The sequence below is a fragment of the Vanacampus margaritifer genome, chromosome 3 (genome assembly GCF_051991255.1).
Source record: "Vanacampus margaritifer isolate UIUO_Vmar chromosome 3, RoL_Vmar_1.0, whole genome shotgun sequence".
Lineage (NCBI taxonomy): Eukaryota > Metazoa > Chordata > Actinopteri > Syngnathiformes > Syngnathidae > Vanacampus > Vanacampus margaritifer.
In genome coordinates, this window is record NC_135434.1 from 13,001,433 (window position 1) to 13,020,943 (window position 19,511).

The 19,511-nt window shown below is 37.9% G+C and overlaps 1 protein-coding gene across 1 annotated transcript in view; it reads right to left on the bottom strand.

Moving 5' to 3' along the window:
* The window catches only part of grid2 (glutamate receptor, ionotropic, delta 2), a 437,970-nt gene that overhangs the window by 189,506 nt on the left and 228,953 nt on the right, over nucleotides 1-19,511 (bottom strand). Inside the window, exon 7 of the mRNA XM_077561716.1 lies at nucleotides 8,877-9,164. Coding sequence (XP_077417842.1) covers nucleotides 8,877-9,164 — 288 coding nt within the window. The remainder of the gene's footprint in view (nucleotides 1-8,876; nucleotides 9,165-19,511) is intronic.

The window sequence follows — 19,511 nt, forward strand, 5'->3', positions numbered from 1 at the left end:
GTCTTGTTCTGCTCTGTTCTGCCCTACCCTGTCCTGTTCTGGTAGGATAGTTAGAGATCATAACATCTATGCAGAAATAATAAATACATCATATTAAAAAAAATATATATAAATAAAAGTAAGTGAGACATAACTGGTACCATACAGAAACAAGAATATTGAGTGCGATGAAACGGTACATTTAAAGTAAAATAAGATCAAATAAAAAGAAATATTACAAACAAATCCAGAATTTTGTTTGTATTACAACGGACAAGTAATTCATATAAGAAAACTGGAATTACTGTATAATACAACTCAAATGTTCTCATTTTGTAAGGCGTAATACTAAAAATATGACTTTAAAGTTGGAGCAAAGGTTGAGTTGAAATAATAATTCAAAACACACACACACAAAGGTTTTGTATACAATTTAACAGTTATGTTCCTTTTTGCTTTAAGAGCTCTATCTCCTTTTGTTATGTGCTGTACTTCACTTCTGCTGGTGTTTGCCTCTCCAACCTTTCATTGCTATAGACATTTCAAATCCTCTAAGGATGTTAGCTACTAGCACCTTTTAACACTGCACGTTGAGTTGTTTCTGTGGTTATTTGTTCGCCTTGTTTCCCTCCACTGCTCCAACCAATGTGCAATATGCCGCCGGCTCTGTCGCTTCCTCCTCACTGCTTTAAAGACTCCTCTTCACAATATCTTTTATCTGTTTTGTTTTTTTGTCCTCTAAGCAATTATATACTGGGAGCCAAATACGGACCACAGGGGAAACTTATGTACTCTCTCTGTGTGTATTCCTACCATGTTTACTTCCTTTCTTACAAACAGGGAACTTTCCCCATCTTTTGGGCTCTAAAGTACTTTTCACCTACATTCATAACCGTCGTTTTCAAGCTTGCTTTTCCCTTCCATTCTTGTCCTCCTTTACAGTGCTGTGTATATGACTGCCAGGGATTTGGAAAGAAATTTCATTACATCAATGGCAAGACCTCTTTAAATATTGGGTAACAACAAGAGTCTTGCCTGCCAAAGCATTAGGTGTGTCATCTGTAAACTACTATAGTGCTGACAAGGTTAAACATTTAAATGTTTAACTCCTGAGTGATTCTAAAAATCATGATCAAAATTCCAAATTTAGCTTAGCTTATCAAAAGTTATACAATTTGGATTTCAGCCATGATTTTCCGGAAATATTGTCAGTCAGAGGTCAATTCAACACTGGGGGTTGACCCACAGAAAGGTCACCAAAAATAGAAATGTTCGATAAACTTTTTTTTTCCAGACTAATACCAATACGAGTACTCAACTCTTGACTAGCCACCGATACTAAGTACAGATAACACTACAAAAAACAAAAACAATGACAGATAATTTTAAAGAATGACCTATGCATCCAATATAGCGCTTTTCCTCAAAATTGCATGAAATTGCCAATTTTCTATTCTCCAATTTTCCAATTTCTCGTCAGTTGAAATAAGGCTAGTATCGGCCTGATACCTGCTATTGGTACTCGCCTATCCCTTGTCAAAAATGAAAAGTGTGATGATAACCACAGAATAGGACAGGAACTTACTGTGTCACGAGAAAGTGTCAATCTACTCAATATAAACAAAGCAGCTGCACAAATTAATGTTAGCAAGTTTATGCTAAGCTAACATAAGTAGAATAGCCGAGTAGCCTGTTAGCTAACACTAATCTGTGGGTCCAATGACACTCAATGCAGCTCTTGGTGTTTCTGCATGATAGTGTATCAGACAATGTAGTCTGGTCGCCGCTTGAAAGTGTCTCTGGATCTTCAGCAAAACTATCTTATTATGTCACGGCCGGACAAAGTCAGTTTGTGGGCTGATATTACTGTATGTAAATTAGCCCCAAACAAGAAAGCTCAATGCCTGCTGAACTGCTGCCTGCATACAGCACTTTTATTTATTCTAAAAGGATGATTGTTTTTACTCCATCTTTCCATCCATCCATCCATCGTTTTAGTTTAATTATATAGAGGTTAATTTCTCCTTGAACTTGGAAATGTCTGAATGATCTTACAGGGTACATTTCCCCACTTTGTGAATTCATTAAATATGCAAAAAAAATTAAACTGATTTTCAAGTAGTGCAGTCAAACTTGGCTGCAAAACCTCTCGGGAGAGGGAAAAATCCCCAAAGTCTCTCTCCTCCACATCCTCCAGTTTGCAGGTTGTTAGATTCTATATGAAGCCCACAGAGATTAAGTGCACTCTCTGGTGTTGTCAGTCGCTTCATAAATTGAAAGCTCTCTAGTATTTGAAATGCCAGACACATTTTCATCATACATACATACACTTGCCGAGGCTTGCAATACGACTTTTGCACCTTCGAGTTCTAAAATAAATGACTGATAAAATAAAGCTATTTATGTCTCTTTTAAAAAATATGTATTTTTTGAATGCTCTTAACTCCTACTAAATACATTAAAGTTTATATCATAGGAGTTTTTCAGATTTTTCTTCAACTGAAAACATTAGATTCATAATAACGTTGTCCAATCACAGTTTATTAAAACAAAGTGACAGCGATCGGATTTTCTTTTCACAATGTCGGGGCTTCATATTAAAAAGATGTTATCCACCTTCCCCTTGTTTTGAGTTTAGGGTTGTTACCACCCATGCAACGAAAGCCTCCCCTCCATCCAACTTGTCGCCAATTTCTCTTCGTCCATAGACAAACGACACTCCTCTGTGCACTATCAGCAGATGTGATGCGATAGGCCTTTGCCTCGTTTTTGTGCAAACCAGCGAGATTAGCGCTTGACGTTTTCACAGTTTTCAGAGTTATGGACACAAACGGGGGCGAAACAAATCTCCCTTTGTTGTCGAGCAGCTTGTGACTTTACGATGAGAGAATTGCTCGTGGGAAGATTTAGGATGGGATGGGCCCAATATAATTCATTAAATGGCGCACAATGTTGAGTGCACAAGGTAGCATTATTTTAATAGTTATGATCTTTAATTTACCAGATACTTGCCACATAGCAGAAAAGGAGGACATTGCAGTATCTGTAGCCCGTACTATAGCAATGACTTATATAATTCATATTTTGTACTCTTGGGGTCTAATGAGTGCATGTAATGTGAAACTTTTTTTTTTTTAATTCAAAGCTCATATCGTCACAGTTTGATTAAACCACCAATCCATCTATCCGTCCGCCTGCCTGTCTGTCAGTCTATCCATTTTTTATTGCTTGTCCTAATTAGGATCATTGAGGCAGGAGAACGCTCTGAAATTATCTCTAATCAGTCATTCTCAACTAATAATGTTTTGACATAAAATAGGACTTGCCATGTATGATGTACTTATGTATATATATATATATATATATATATATATATTACTCACATGTGATTGGACCGAAAACAAAAACAAAATAAATAATGAAATAAATAATTAGAATAAATAAATAAATATTACAATAATAATAAATAGAAAAAAATTTATAAAAAATTACAATAAATAATCTTAATGTCAGAAGCATTTTTGTCACTAAATGGTGATTCCCACATCTGCTTGCCAAACAAGGTTTTGTTTAAGTTTGAGTATGAAATGACACAAGACAGTGTTGGCCGATAAAGAATGGCATAAGCGAGAGAGACATGGTTGGTAGAAGCAGTAGAGGAGACATAATACATGTGTTCTCATCGCCTGGGTCGCAGCACAAGAGCTGAAAATAAGCACAGTTGCGCCACAGTGCCATTTGAGTGGACACATATTTGACTGTCTGATCTCTAAAGGACTCTCCTTTTAAAAAGGAGAGGTCTTTTGGGAGCCCCAGTATCATCTTAAAAAGGATGATACCAGTGCTGTGATTATCCAACTTTCTCTGTCTCTCGTATGCTTTCCTTTCTCCATGGACAACGGGGAAGCCCATTAGGGAACAACTGTGATGCTTTAAAAGAATCTTCAGTGGCTGGCTGAGTGAACAGCATGGCCAAACCCCAGAGGACTCGTGTGGTAAACCAGTGACCACAAGCCAAGAGGGCATCTCGGGCGTGTGTAAATGTACATTCATTTTTGTGCAAACTGCGGCTCATGTTTGAAATGGCCCATTTGGGGTCACCTTTTGGGTTAAACGCTTGAAAAGTTTTCTCAGAGGTGTTCTGTGTTTGTTCAAGTTTTATCTGAGGTTTCCCTTCAGGACATTTTGCAGGATCTTGACAATATTTGGGGGTCAAAAGGTAAAAAAAAATGTTGAGGAATGTGTGGATTTCACCCTAGTAGGGGAATCACATTGAGTTTAGCAGTTCCATGCTCTCAACCAGGTTAAAACGTTGTGTGAGGTGCAGTCTTTAACGTTTTTGCTTTTCTTGACCATTGTGTGGATTTTTCAGTTAAACACAGACAAAATTGTTAGCCAGGGTAGTAATGTTGTTCTAGTCCTGATTGGTGTTTGCTTGGCACTGTGTGTAAGAACATTAGAACATGGGATTATATTTTGGGTTGGCACTGTGTGAACGTCCCTTTATTGGGGCACTTATCTGGGTTAGGTGATTGTTACATACATGATCTTGATCAGGTATAACTAATGTGGTAGTTTCAGTCCTCACTATAGTTGTTTATGGGTTTGCTTGAGTAATAAATAAATACATACATAAATAAATAAATAAAGCATACTTTGTCAGTTCCAGTGCCAAATGTGTAATGGATTTTTTGGGTTTACACAAATTATTTATACTTTTTTCCCCCCCATATTCAGTGGGTGTCAATTCTGACAGGCAGGACAAACACAGTACCGCAATAATGTTACCATTTTCTGTGAGTTAATATTGGTTTTCTGTTCAGTAGTTTTGTGCCGTCCTTGAATGGTAATTTTTTATGCATGAGATCCCTTTGCACTGGAAAAAAACAACAACAAAAACCGCACACAGTATGTGGTTATTATTGAATTAAAATCCTTTCTTTTAAGGCTGGATCTTTTCGGCATTGAGAAATGTATTATCAAGAGTGAATATATATTAAGCTATTATGATGTACAATTGGTTCAACAACAAAAAAAAACACACATAGTTTGTCCATATGTACTCATCACTTAAGTTGCTCACCCCTTTTCTATGTTATTGATTCTCTGTTAGTGCCATTATGATTGACTATGAACACAAGTTCTTGACCGTGTATTCTCTGCAGTGTCTTGATTTGGCATCCGTCCTAGATACAGTTTTCTTGAGGGTACTGCCAAAGAGTGCAACAATAATTGGGGACACATTTGGGGTGTAACAAGTTCACACTTTGTCCGACTGGGTAAGGTCCTAGTCATTTTCACCCTAAATGGTGCATGATCTTGAGGCTGCAGCAAAATTGTGGAAATAATTTGTCTGAGCCAAGTGGATTTTCATGTTGATTTCATGTTGATTGAGATGTGGCCTCTCTAATTGACTTAGTTTAGCTTCTGCTTTTAGCTAAATCTTGTAACTTACAGTCACTGCTCAGGGGTTTCTCCTTTTAGCCTGTTGTGATGTAGATGTTTTATTTACAGAAGATGTGAAGACGGCTTCCCACACTCGCCAACCTCGAACCAGAAGGTTCATGACTAATACCAGAATCTACTTTGCGTGGGTGATTTAACGATGGGGAGGGCTGTTACGCTGATCTGTGGGATGAGCATTGCATGTTAGCCCCCACCCACTCCCCACAAGGGCTGCATTAGTCACTATTCAATATTAATCCAACAAATAAACCGCTTGCAGTAGCTCACTCATTAGAAGATGCTTCCCTCTGAAATATTTAGTACGCCGATAAACTGCTTTAATGCAGCCGAAGATTGAGTTGGAGACACCGGAATGCTTTTCAAAACAATTCCACCGCGGAGGTCCCATTGGAGATCAATGATGACCACGCATTACTTCTTTTTTTCTATCGAGTACAGTGAGCAAAATGGAGGCTCATTAAGGCCATGAGAAGTAATTCAACCCTGAATCACCGAAGGCAGAAAACTACCACGCGTCTCTTTATGGGGCTTGGGCTTGTCGGACTGCGGCGTCCACCGACTGATGAATGGCGTCGCAGCTGGTGTTTTCCCACCGGCGAGAGAAAGCAAACTACTCGCTTTGACACCACTCATTAAGGGTGCGTTTGAAAGAGAAACATATTTTTGAGGTTTGGCCCATTAGGAGCAATGCATCAGCCGTTTCCCCTGTATGACTCACAGCTAAATTACCTCCATTCTCCAAGTGCAAGAATGCAGATGGAAGGAAAATGAAGGGAGGATAGTTTGGAATAGAAACAGTCAGTCTGCCTTGACAGAGGTAACCGTGTGGACAAACAGTACATAATCCGCTCACTGTGGCCACACTTCCTCATGGCGGTTTGCTTCATGCATAGGTCACATTTTGTTGTACTGTAGACCAGGGGTCAGCAACACAATATATTTAAATACACCCAAAACATATTTTGACATTTAAAATAAAGATAACATTTCATATATAATTTTTTTTTTACTTGCAATTACAATATAACTAATCAGGTGAGGTAAGTCAACTCCGTTGAACGTCTCTTTTTCTGCAAACACTGAGAAATATAATAACAGCGTATACGTCCAATTTAATTCAATTTCACTTTAGTTGCCAAGAAATATTATTCATAACTTGCAAATATATCTTCATCTATCTATGCCAGTGACATATAATGATAGTGTGAATTCATACAACAGACTTTGTCATGGCTATGTATGAGTAAATTAGCTTTGTGCTCAATTAGGCGGGCCCACATTTAACACTAATTTAATTAGTGAATAAATTGAGACCGTTGTTTCAGTATTGATATTTTATGTAACCTTTTAGATTTTTTTTTAAGCGTTTTATTATGATCCTAAAATTAAGAACTGCATTAACAAATGTTAAAATGGAATACATTTATACATATTGTAATTAATATTGTGTTTGTGGACTAGGAATTAAACAGCGAAATCCACTCGTTTTTATTCATCACGCGGCAGCCATGTCGCCGCTTGCTGTCGAATGAACGTAAAATCAAAGTTGCTCAGGGCTCAGGTAACAACCAATCACGGCTCAACTTGCAAACATCACTCGACCAAACTCAGAAAAAAGGTGAGGCGTGATTAGTTGTTACCCAAGCAGCTGTGATGTAATTTTCAGCAAGTGGCAAAATGGCTGCCAGCTGAGATGGATAAAAACTGATGGGATTTTGCTGCTTTACTCATATTCCACAAATGCAATAGTAATCAGAATGCCATGTTTTGACTAGTGGAAGAAAAAATTTATTAAGAGGGACACTAAGTTCCACTCTAGTTTGCAGGTTTAGTTGTGGCAGTATTTAGGCAGCATGGTGGAAAAGTTCGGGGGTCAGTTTCATATTTTTGAGGTTTTGAATCTTCGCTCTATCAGGGATCGAGGTAATTTACAACTGAATGTAACCTGAGCTTTGCCTTTATACTTTTTATTTAATGACGGTGCTGTTGGAGTATCACATGTTGAAATTGATAAAATAAAATAAAAATAAATAAATAAAAAGTGCTTCACTGTGAAGCCGTAAACAAACTGATTATGCGTCAGACTGTGAAGCAATATAGCTGCACTTCCGTATACATAAAGGACCACAGAACATTTACCGGAAAGATAGAAGACGTGTGGGGGAAGAAAGAGATAGACAACAAGAATAAGCCGGCAAGCGCGGACTGACGTGTCGAATGAGCTTCCTGGAAGATGCGATGAAGGAAGACAGTGCTCTTGATTTAGCCATACATCCATTAACTCACTAATGTCCTTCCATGCTGAGGCACCACTCGTGCCCTTGCGTAAGTTTAATTCAAAATTCACCCCAGAGATGAGTTCCATCCATTTTAGCTACAGATATCAGCTTCTGTCTCATTTCGCTCATATCAGTGATTGAAAATGGCTCTTCAAGTCCAGGAATTCTAGCTCAAGAATAAGCCTTATCATTAATGAGGATGTTTGTTACCGCTGCAAAGCAGTTTTGACTTCCATTGCCTGGGTTTGTTTGTTTGTTTGTTTGCTTGTAAGGTGAAACACAAAAAACTACTTAATTCGGGGGAATTTGTGATACAGTTCTGGCTGTAAAGTGGACATCAATTTTTAAATCTAGGTGGATTTTTTATTTATTAAGTCTCAGCATTAGATAACTTTTTTCCTGCAGTTAACATTTTTGTGGTACAAATTCAATCATATATATAGTGAATATTTATATTGCTTCTTAAATTAATTTCACTCTTTTTTTCCCATACACTTGTATAACAATTTTAAAAGAAAAACAAAAGCAATTGTCAGACATAGGTTGAGAAAGATATGGAAAGTAAAAATACATTTTATTATTTTTATTATTATTTTTATTATTATTGATAATCTTTTAGGTTATTTTTCTGCAGATATCATACCTGTACTAAAATGTTAAAACGTGCAGTGTGTTGATATTTATAGCACACATGGCCATGTTACTAAATTATTTGATCAACTATGGGCAAAGTTAAAAAAGTCATGATTTAATAAAACACATGATTAATATATATATATATATATATATATATATATATATATATATATTTAGATTATTTCAAATCATTTGAATGAGACTCTTGACATTTTTTTTCAAGGAATGGGCATATCACATTCTTTGATCAATTATGGGGAACCTCAACAGTCTATTGCTTCATAAAAATAAAAAAATACGATATTGGTGCTGATAAACAAATGTTATATTCCTTAATATTTAATTTATTCCATAATATTTAATTTAAAACATTCCAATTATTATTATTTTTTGTCTTTCAACAGTTAATCACACAATCAGTAGAACAATCTAGGGTATTAAACAATCATCCAATCAATTATACCCATCCATTTATGAAGGTGTACAAAGAGAGGTCAGAACTAAAATCCCTCTTACCAAAGTCAGAGTCGTAGAAGAGGACAAACTTCTGCCAGCTGTACTCGGACACCACTTGCATGATGACCTCGTTGAGGTAGACAAGCGGGCGCACCATCAGGGTGTAGTCGTCGGTGCCGGGGCTGCGGCTGGTGGGCGGGCAGGCGGAACGGGGCGTGCCCGCTGTGGAGCGCTGAATGAAGAGGTGCGGGATGTGCATGGCGTCGGCCAGCGTCTGCAGGCTGCCTGCCGACATGCAGCCAATGGAGCTGACCAGGGCCAGGATGCCGCGGTTCATCAGCTCGCATGCTGCATGGAGGAAAGAGGAGAATACAATGTTTAATTCTACTCACAATTTGATTTATTTCTGAAGTATTTATTAAGGCAGGGTTCAATTGAAGATATTATTAAGTATAGATTTCAATTATATAATGTAAAACCTTGAAAAAGGCTTGAAATTCAAATTTGAACCCCTAAAACAGGCTTGAATCCTTCATTTCACACAGGTGTCAAACTTAAGGCCCAGGAGCCTGACCCGGCCCACCACATAATTTTATGTGGCCCACGAAAGCAAATTATGTGCATCAACTTCATGTTTCTTGCTTAAATTAAAAAAAATAATAATATTTTTTGTTACCAATCCCCCTTTCAAAATAAACATTATAATATTTGATCAAACTATTTTTAATGGCCTCTATTTCATAAGTGTACTTCATCAATTTGTTGTGTTTATGTAATATGAGGCATTTAGGTTCCCAGTCATAATCGCCCTGCGATGTGGCCCACGACAAAAAATAATTTGACATCCGTACCCTACCACCATCTTGAAACTTAAAATCCTCACATTGGCTTGAAACCCTAATTTAGTTTGAAACCCTGCTCCCAGACATGGAACCATTTTAGAAACCTTAACCAAGGATGAAACTTTAACCTTGACTTACAAATCTCACCATGTCTTGAAACCCTGCATTTAAACCTTAATTTGAAACCATAATCCTGTCTTGAAAATATACACTTCTAAAACAGCTGGATCAAAAACAACCCGATTTGGCTAAAATATCGGATTGACTGATTTTATATTTTTTATACAGAACCACCTTTTTTTTGTACTAAACAACCCCAAAAATTGAGTTTTCTAAAGGTGTATGTTAAAACACTAATTTTAAACCCCAATTCTGTCTTTATTCTTAATTTAAAACCCTAATCCTTGCTTTTAACCCTAATTCCAAGACACCTACACCTGGTTTGAAAACCCCACGTTTGAAACCTCAACCCTTGTTTGAAACCTCAACCCTTGTTTGAAACCCAAACTGATGCATAAAGGCTAAATTCCAGATGTTAACATGAAATCCTAACATTTGTTTGAAACTAATTATAAACCCTAATCCTTGTCAATGGAACTTGTGGACGTTGTTTATCATTGACTGGCTACATCACTTCAACTGCACATGCAGAAAGTACGAGAATCCCATATGTTAAATAGTGCAAATCATCATAGGGTGGCGACAGAACAAAGGCAATATGGTCAAAAATGTACTGTATATGTTATCCAATGCTACATTACATAACACACATCACGAAACGCAAAGACAGAGACAACAAGCCACTCTTACTCCCCCCCACGACTATCACTAAAATTGAGCCTTGACGGAATGATTGATGCCTTTGCCTTAAAAGCAAAGCTTTCTTTGCTCAAAATGACCACAATTGAAGCCAGTGAATGAGATTGAAGTCAGGACATGAGCCTGGAGTGTTGCGTCAACGTCGCCGCTATTGATCCACCCGCAGAGCTACTTTCAAGCACAATCACACAGCCTCAACACTTTCATAAAACTGCATTTGAAGTTTGATATGAGGAAAAGTCTGTCGCCAAAAGGATGGGATCTTTGCCATCTTTTTTTTTTCTTCCTCAGAGTCTCCAGCGTGTTTGTGCTTTCCTCAACTTGAGAGCATTATCTGCGCTTATTTCGGAACCGTTCCACTTGTCGACACTCTTCTGCTTCTCACCGTGTCGGAAAAAATACCTCTGCATTCCACCCGCTCAACCCACTCCCGTGTTATCTCCAGTCTTGTCCGAAACAGACACCCAGAAAGCTTCCCCTCAAAGCCACGCTCGTCTTTTTCATTTATTTATTTAGAGTTGCACCCATGAATTGCCTATCAGCACCTGTGAATATTGTACACACTTGCCTTATTTGGAACGAAATGCTTCGACTCTCCCGCAACATTTCCCATTCCTTCAGTACATCGTGTTTATCATCATTCCTCACCAGACATCTTGTGTTTACCCTCATGGCAACACAAACAATCCTCTTCTATAATGGAAATTTACCAGAACAGGCTGCTTCATGTGATCAGATAACCATGTGTTTTCTCTCGAGACATGGTGAAGCAGCATGTGGCTCATTACCAACAGATTATTTTGTACACCTTATTTCACAATTCCATGTTTGCGATCACAAGGAAGCTCCTGTTTTGTATCAGTGGGACAACTGTGTGGACTTGGTGAAGCAGCATGTAGCATGTCAAATTATTTCGGCAAAGGCTGCTCTTTGTCCACCTTAACGTTGTGTTGCATTAATCACTATTTGTATTTCACGTGTTATATGATCCTTTCATTAAGTTAATTCGTTTTTTATCGTCAATCGTCTTGAGTCTTTTTGGGGTCCAAGAATCAATGGTACACCATCTTAACAAAATTGAAGCTGACTAATGATCACAAACAGCCAATTAGTTATTACAAGCATCCAAAAATATGTACCGTAAGCGTAAGATGAATGCTGTATTGAGTCGATGAGACCATTTTCTCCAAATCACAGGTCCATATTCACCTGTCACCCCAGCCCTCACCTCCACCATATCCATCACTGTGTGCGCTTAACAGCACACTATTACACTTCAATCTTACCCAAAAAAATATCTGTTCAGCAAGGAAATGTTACAGTAATAATAATAATAATGATAATTCAAGCCTACATAACAGCCGTGCATTGGCAATGTACACGTCTAAAACTGCTCCTGTCAGCCAGCACAATGCTGAACTGACTAATGTGTTCATTCTGTTCAAACAGAAATGTGTCACAATAGGCCCGGAAAAGCATATGTGGTGCAATACAAATATAAATAAAAAGGTTAATTCAATAGTAACATATAAAAAATTGTTTTTTTTCTTTTCTGGAAATAATTTTTTTTTAAATAAAATGCAGTCATTGAGGAATGCTAAATATTAATAGAAAAAGAAAATAAGATTAAAAAAACTAAATGTTTGAATATAAATAAATAATAAATTTTCCTTGAAAACAAAATCGGTATAACTATCATCTGACTCATAATAACTGTATCCTACTATAATAAAATTACATTATGCATTAATGTTACTTACATACTGACTTATTTTTTTGCATATTAGCTAAACAAAATAATTTGGAAGGATTTTAATGGAACTCATACAATGGAAACACTAAATAAAATTAAAATATGTTTTATATTACTATTTGGCAAGGAAACCCTGCCAAATAGTGAGGCATCTGGCATCCATTTTGACTACTTAAAGTAGTTCTTATTATAGCTTGCGACTCTCTAATCATGCCGACTCACTCTTGATGGTTTAATTACGTTATCAAAGTGTTGTCCTCATCTAACTTATATCTGTTACAGCAGTTTCGGTGACAAAACTCATTTGAAGGCAGCCGCTAAGAATATATGCACACAAAAGCAATTCTGCATTTAATTGGCAATACATTGTGGGGAGAGATTGTCTTTCTTAGCAGTAGCTAACGGGGGTTATTTCAGGCGAGCAGATTAAAACTGATTAATGAGTAGACTGAAAAGCGGTTTCAATTTCACTGGCCATTGTGCAAGTCTTTGTTAATTAAAGCAGGTTAAACTTATATATTTAATTTTTGGGGAAAAAGGAAAATTATTTGAGCCGAATGAGGTGACCATGCGTCTCTGACTGGATTAACCATGCAAGCCGACACCGTGGCCGCGACACTTTCGTCACAATGCATTAGCTTAGCACGATTAAGGTTTCCACGCTAATCCGCAACTCATTTGGACATTTAGTGTACTCGTGCCTCTTTATATCACACGCTCGTAAGACGCCGTGAAGGTTCCTTTATTGCCTTTTGGCTTATGAGTTAAAAGTGAATTTTTGTGAGTTTTATTAATTGAAAACATTTTCAAGTCTGTGACATGCATTTGTCACAATACCTCAGGGATCACGAAGTACTAATTGACCCCCAGCCTATTCACGGTTTGCTATTTGCAAATTTACGTTTTCTTTGTGAAAAAATCTTCAGCTTTTCACTGAAAAACTCAACAAATCACATTTTTCTTTTGTTTGACTAAAATGCCACAAGAGGGTACCAAAGCCCTTGCCAATGAGTAAAAGGAAAATAGTAAAGAACAACAATTGGTGTCAAGGAAGTACACCCTGCTTATCGTTTGCCTTTGGCATGATAGTAAGGGTGTCATCACTTGAAAGTGGCTCTGGATCTTGGCCAAGTCTAGCTGATCATTTTATGGATGAAGAAGCTTGGCGTAGGGACATAGTTAATGTAAACTTGGTCTCTCACTGAAACATTTTCAGAAATGACAAGGAACAAAATATTTAATTGGTTGTTTAATTTCACACTTGGCGAATGCAGAGACTCAACTATTAATATACAAATAAATCAAGTCAATTTTCCACAATATGTCCCCTTAATAGGCCTGTTGCACCACTCGACATTGTTACACAAATTGCTAATCGTTTGTTTTGTGACTGTAAAAGCAACATCAGCGTGTGCAGATTTTTGCTTATGAATCACTCAAAGCTGTTGGAATGCTGCACAGATGGATGCTGTTTACTTTATTGTTTTCTTGAGCATATTTACTGAACTGGGAGCACTAAACCGATTCAGAGTGTGTGGGAGTGAACAAATTCGTGTCACTTCAGTCTTTTGGAATGTTTCACCTATCACTCTTCAAACATGGCCGCCAACATCGCTGCCAGCCTACACATACATCTGAGGCGGATCAGTGCAGAGGAATGATAGTCTCATGATGAAAACAGAGCATACAATACATCGTTGATGTATCCAATTTTACAAGCTTTGCTTGGCTATGACCGGTCACCCTGTCAGTGGTTTTCCTTATGTTTCAATTTTAAGGCCTCTGTATAATGCATGCCTCCAACTGTGACATTTTGGATAGAATCCTGAGACGAAAATGTCAACAGCATACCTGCACCTTGTAATTATTTTGACTGTTAGACATGATGAGGTTCTCTATTTTCAGCATATTTTCTCCTCAAAAGCATGTAGCCATAAAATATGTATTTTTATACAGCTTACAATCAGTAATGTGCACTGAAAAGAACAAGTAGATGAATATAAGACTAGATGAATAGAATAAAAATACATAGTAAGAAATCTCACGAATAATACGCACCTGTGTATATACATATAAAAAAAAAATCACCAACCTTCTTTTTTTCTCCGTATGCTCGTGTACAATACCCACACTTTGTTAGTATCCTTCATTATCAGAGTGAATAAGGTTATTTTTCATGCAGGCGCTCAATGACTGCTTTGTATTCTGCAACAAAGCATCAGGACATCCTCTCAAGCGCACCACTGTGTCAGAATAAATGAACGGCACACATTTCAACCTGCTCCTAGGTGTGAAAGATGGTTTGTTTCGCCACGCAACCCTACTGCCACAACACACACGGGCAGTTTGACATGTCATGTATGTTATCTCAATGCCGTATCAGCCCTCAGCTTCTGTGGCCCAATGAATCAGTGTTGGGACCTTAAGGAGGAATCAATACTTGAAGAAAAACATGACCACCATGTTAGTGCACTAGCACAGCCATAAATTATGGTAAATGACAGTAATACTACAAGCGGTAGCAGATCCCTTATATTGTCACATACACAGCAAAAAAAAAAAAAAAAAACGGCACACTTCCCAACAAAACTAATACCAATAAAAAATAAATAAATAAAACCAATTTATCCTCCAATTGTTTATGTTACAGCATACCTGAACAACTCTTTTCCAAAACATATATTCATTTTGCTTATTCTGAAAAAAAAAAAAAGACCTTTACCCAAACGTGCTAATTTTAAACACACATTATTATTAATAGTAATGGGCAAGTACCGATACCAGCCATATTTTAAAGTATCGGTACTGTACTTGTTGAGGCTGCCGATACCAGCCACAGAAACAAAATCTTACGTTGAATAAATCTTACTGTACAGTAGTTGGCACTTTTCTACCGCAAAAAGAAAGGTCTTTGTTCATATATATTTGTTGGTGCTAAATTAATTTTTTTATATTAGAAGTACTAGAGGTATTGGCACTTGGTATTAGTGTGTACTGAAAGAGGGAAATACTCATACCCCTTATAAAAACAACAATAATGATGATAACAACAACAACAACAACAATTATTACTATATATTATAAATACAAAATACCAATACCACTAATTCATAAAATTCCCCCCAAAAAATAATGGCAGATCATTTTAAAGAAAGACCTATTTCTGCCCAAATAGCGTTTTCCCTTCAAAATTGCAGGAAATGTATGGCAATTTTCTATTCTTCTATTTTCTAGTTCCTGTTCGTAAAACGGCCGCAAGAGGGTGAATGCCGATACCAGCCCAATTTTAAGGTATCCGCATCCCCAATTATTATTATTATTTTTATTATTATGCTCAGTTGGACTATGGTTAACCAACAATTTGTCTTTTACCCCATTTCAAAAGAGATTATACAGTATGCAGAATAAAACAATTAAGTTCCAAATATAACCTTGAATCAAATCATGTTCAAATTTCAATTCCTGTGTATTGAATCTAGGGGGATGAGGGAGAATCCAACCTTTGGTCCCTGGTCAGTTCTTGTTCTGTTATAAAAAACTAAATTAGAACATAAAAAAAAAAGTTAAATTTGACGTGGCTGTACGTAACCCTAAACAGAACCATAAGAAAATGCATCAGCAGGCTCTCAGTGCCATGTTTAAGCAACAGATTGCACAAAAATCTCTTACTTTCGGGTCATTTGTTAGGTAGGCAGGTAAACGCTTTTATTGAGCCCTTGGGAAATCCTGAATTCATTATAGCCACCCAAAAGCTAAAAGAAAGACATTTGGGGAAAAGGCACAATAACAGCTACTACTAGGAAATGTAACACCTGTGGCAAGGCCAATCTCACAAAGTACAGACATGTACCCAGGCCATTCCTAACCACCTTCCACTCAACAATCCCCGCACTTTGTGCGCATGTGTTTCTATAGGCGACCTAAAAGTGTCTGTACATTCTTTTCAAGCATTGTTCCACATCGACTACAGCTGCAAGGCTGTGAGTGGTGGTGGGTCGCTGACTCACACCGCTGCCAGGTTGAAAACATGCTGTGTGTGTGTGTGCGTATGTGCTGATGCAAATTCCTCAAGGGGATCTTCACTTGAATATGGTCGGACGACTTTGCTTCCATAGACAGTTGCCACTGTGAGCAGCTCAAATCCATTCCCCTTATACAGTATCTTAGAGCTCTACTGGGTTTATATTCAATTAAAATTGTGTTAATTCAGGACCCAATCTAATTCTAATCTAATCTTGTTTCTCCTGTGAGGAGATGCATGTTCTCCTCATGCTTGCACAGGTTTTCCCCATCGTCCTCCCAAATTCCAAAAACATGCATGTTAGGTTAATTGAAGGCTCTAAATTGGCCATAAATGTGAAAGTAAGTGTGAAGTCTATCGTAACCAGTAACCCTAATGAAGCACTATAGAAAATAGATGGATAATGGTGCTTAACTAATGACAATGGGCAGCACCTTGCACAGGATCTGCATCTTTAAATGGTCCAGACGAGGGCCAAGCAAACCCATCCTACTGAGGCTCCACTAATCCCAGTTGAATTCTTAGTGGTCAACCAATCAATTACTGCGCCCATCCCTAAATCCAGCCGTGTATTGCTCACTTTATCTTGTCAGGTTTAGCAAAAGTCCTCCTTATTGTTTCTCATTATGTATCTTCCATCAATCCTGATCCAAATGCACATGGTCTATTGTGCTTCACATAGCAGTCACTTTCCTCTTCCACTAGCCAAACCAACGGCATGTTGCTTCTACGGACATCAGCAAACATCCCCAGCTGATGCAACACCGTTTCTGTTCCACTACCAGGACGGAAACATGGCAGACGCTTAATGACAGCAGCCCAACAAAAATCACATTCCACATTAACTTTGCTGTGACGTTGCGTTTGTCTCCTCAAATTTCTGCAACAATGAACATTTTTTTCTTTGTTTCATCAATTAAGTTATGGCAATGTTGGTTCAAATAGCAGATAGTGAAAACAGAACACACTCTAGATACATAGGTCTCACACTCCAGTCCACAAGGACCTCCAACACACCTGAGTCAAATCATCAGAATTGTTATCAGGTTTTTGCAGATCTTATTGATGAGCTGATCCTTTGAATCTGATGTGTTGGAGGAGGGAAACCCCTAAAACAGTGGTTCTCAAGTACCCTTAGCCAGCCTGTTTTCCATATCTCCCACAACCAACATAGGTGTTTCAAACCATCAGCTAATCAGCAAGCTCTACATGAAGCCTGATAACGATCCTTTCATGGAGATATGGGAAACAGTCTGGATAGAAGTACTCAAGGACCGGGGTTGAGACCTACGTTTTAGAAACATTTACCTACTTGCCGATATATGGACTTGAACACTTTCCCACAGGCCTTGACAGTGGTTCCTTGACTTGCAAGTTTAATTTGGTCCATAGCCATCCTCATAACTCATTTTCAGAAAATTATCAGTCTTTTCATGAATAGAGTTCTGCATTTTTTAAGTTTCTATAGCTTCCTTGTCTGGCATCAATTTTAAGTATTCACCATACACCCTAAACTGGTAATAACAACAACATATAAATAACAACAACAACAACAGGTGATCTGTATAAAAGGCACCAAACTTGAGTAGGGAGAAGAAGTCGACCCGGCAATTTTTCGTTGCATGGCTTTAAGACAGGACAGCCCGTCTTGTTGTGTTGAAATCAATTATACTTCATCTGTCACACCAGACATTTTTGGGATCTCTGTGTGAAAGAGTTTTATAGCTAGAAGTCCTCCATCCATTCCTGCCTCCAAATGCTTTGGTTCATCCAACGAGACGTGACATTATCTCTGAGTGTCTTGGTCTATCCAGTGGTAAGTCAACTCGATGAACATGTCCTCTAGAAATAAATCGACATCTCCTCCATTTACAGCCCTGAGGCTTTTACTGCTTTTACGTTGTCAGCTCAAATCCATTCCCCTTCTTTTCCCGCTTGTGCTTGCACGTGTGGCTTGGTTTTGCTTTCCTCTCAATTTAGTTGGGCGGGCTAAGATGCCTTGTAAACGACTCTAATGTTAGAAAATGGTGACATTCGTTGGCTGAACACAAACAACATGTAACGTATTTCTGTGTCCATCAATGTCTCGCTCTATATATTTCTGTTACTCGTCAGCGCAGGTAATGGCCCATTTGCAGACACTTTAAACTCATTTAGGAAAAACTACCAGTTTTTACTCGTTCGCCGCAAATTGCTCTAGCATGTCTCTGTTTTCACTCCATACAAACAAGGAATTCAAAATTTGCCCATTGGTTTCTTAATCACACACTGGGATTTTTTTTTTCTTCCTGCTCCTCAATGTCATTGTTAGAAGGACAAATATTTCGTATGACCAGAGAAAGATGTGCTTGGATTTAGCTACACAGTTGAATATGAGTAATAAGAATTAGGCAATCACTTTGGGAATGCAGAACTTCTTCACTCTTCATATTAATCAGTCCTCGACAGTGAGTAACGGTGATGAAGATTCATTTGCTTGATTGACCCAATAAAGGACAACTGGATCTGATTAATGTTGAACATTTGTTATCATCTGGTAGGGCAGAAGAGTTGGTGATCTGATCAGAGTACCAACTCGGGTCTTCTGCAACAGTAGCAGTATTACATATTGTAGTAAGGGGCTTTAAAACCTGGTTTCATCAAAATGGATTATTTAATTTCACAATTAGATTTGATTGAGGTTGAAAACTTTCTCACAACAATTAAACCATGCAAGTTTGCTTTCATCCTATTTCGATTACTCCAGCTCATACCTGACATGAGTGGCACGCCTGTCACTTTGCGTTCATCGTTTCATTGTCATGCTTTGCCTCAGTCTTGTAAGAACGCAGGGTCACTCAATCAAAGCCTTCACTAAAAGATCGAGCTACAATGGATTGACTTGATGAAACAAATACAATTTATCCTCCAAGCATCTTATTATCTTCAAGATTCAAGTATAATGCCCACCCAAAATGAGCACTGCAGCTAAACACGACAACAATTTACAGTTAATGACTCTTGGCTACCCGCCAAATGATTCAGCCCCACACATGTACAGGTATTGACATGCTGCAATAGAAAAACTTCAACCCTGTATCAGGTTTTGTACTGTACTGTATTGTAGTTTATTGAACCATAAAAACATGGTGCGATTGTCAAGGAAGAAGCGGATAGCCACAAATAAGAGGCAATGGGTGTGACTAAGGTGAGAGTTTATATATTTTTGAGAGGATGCCATTTTTTTAATGAATGCATTTTTCATTGGTCGAGTTGGTTGA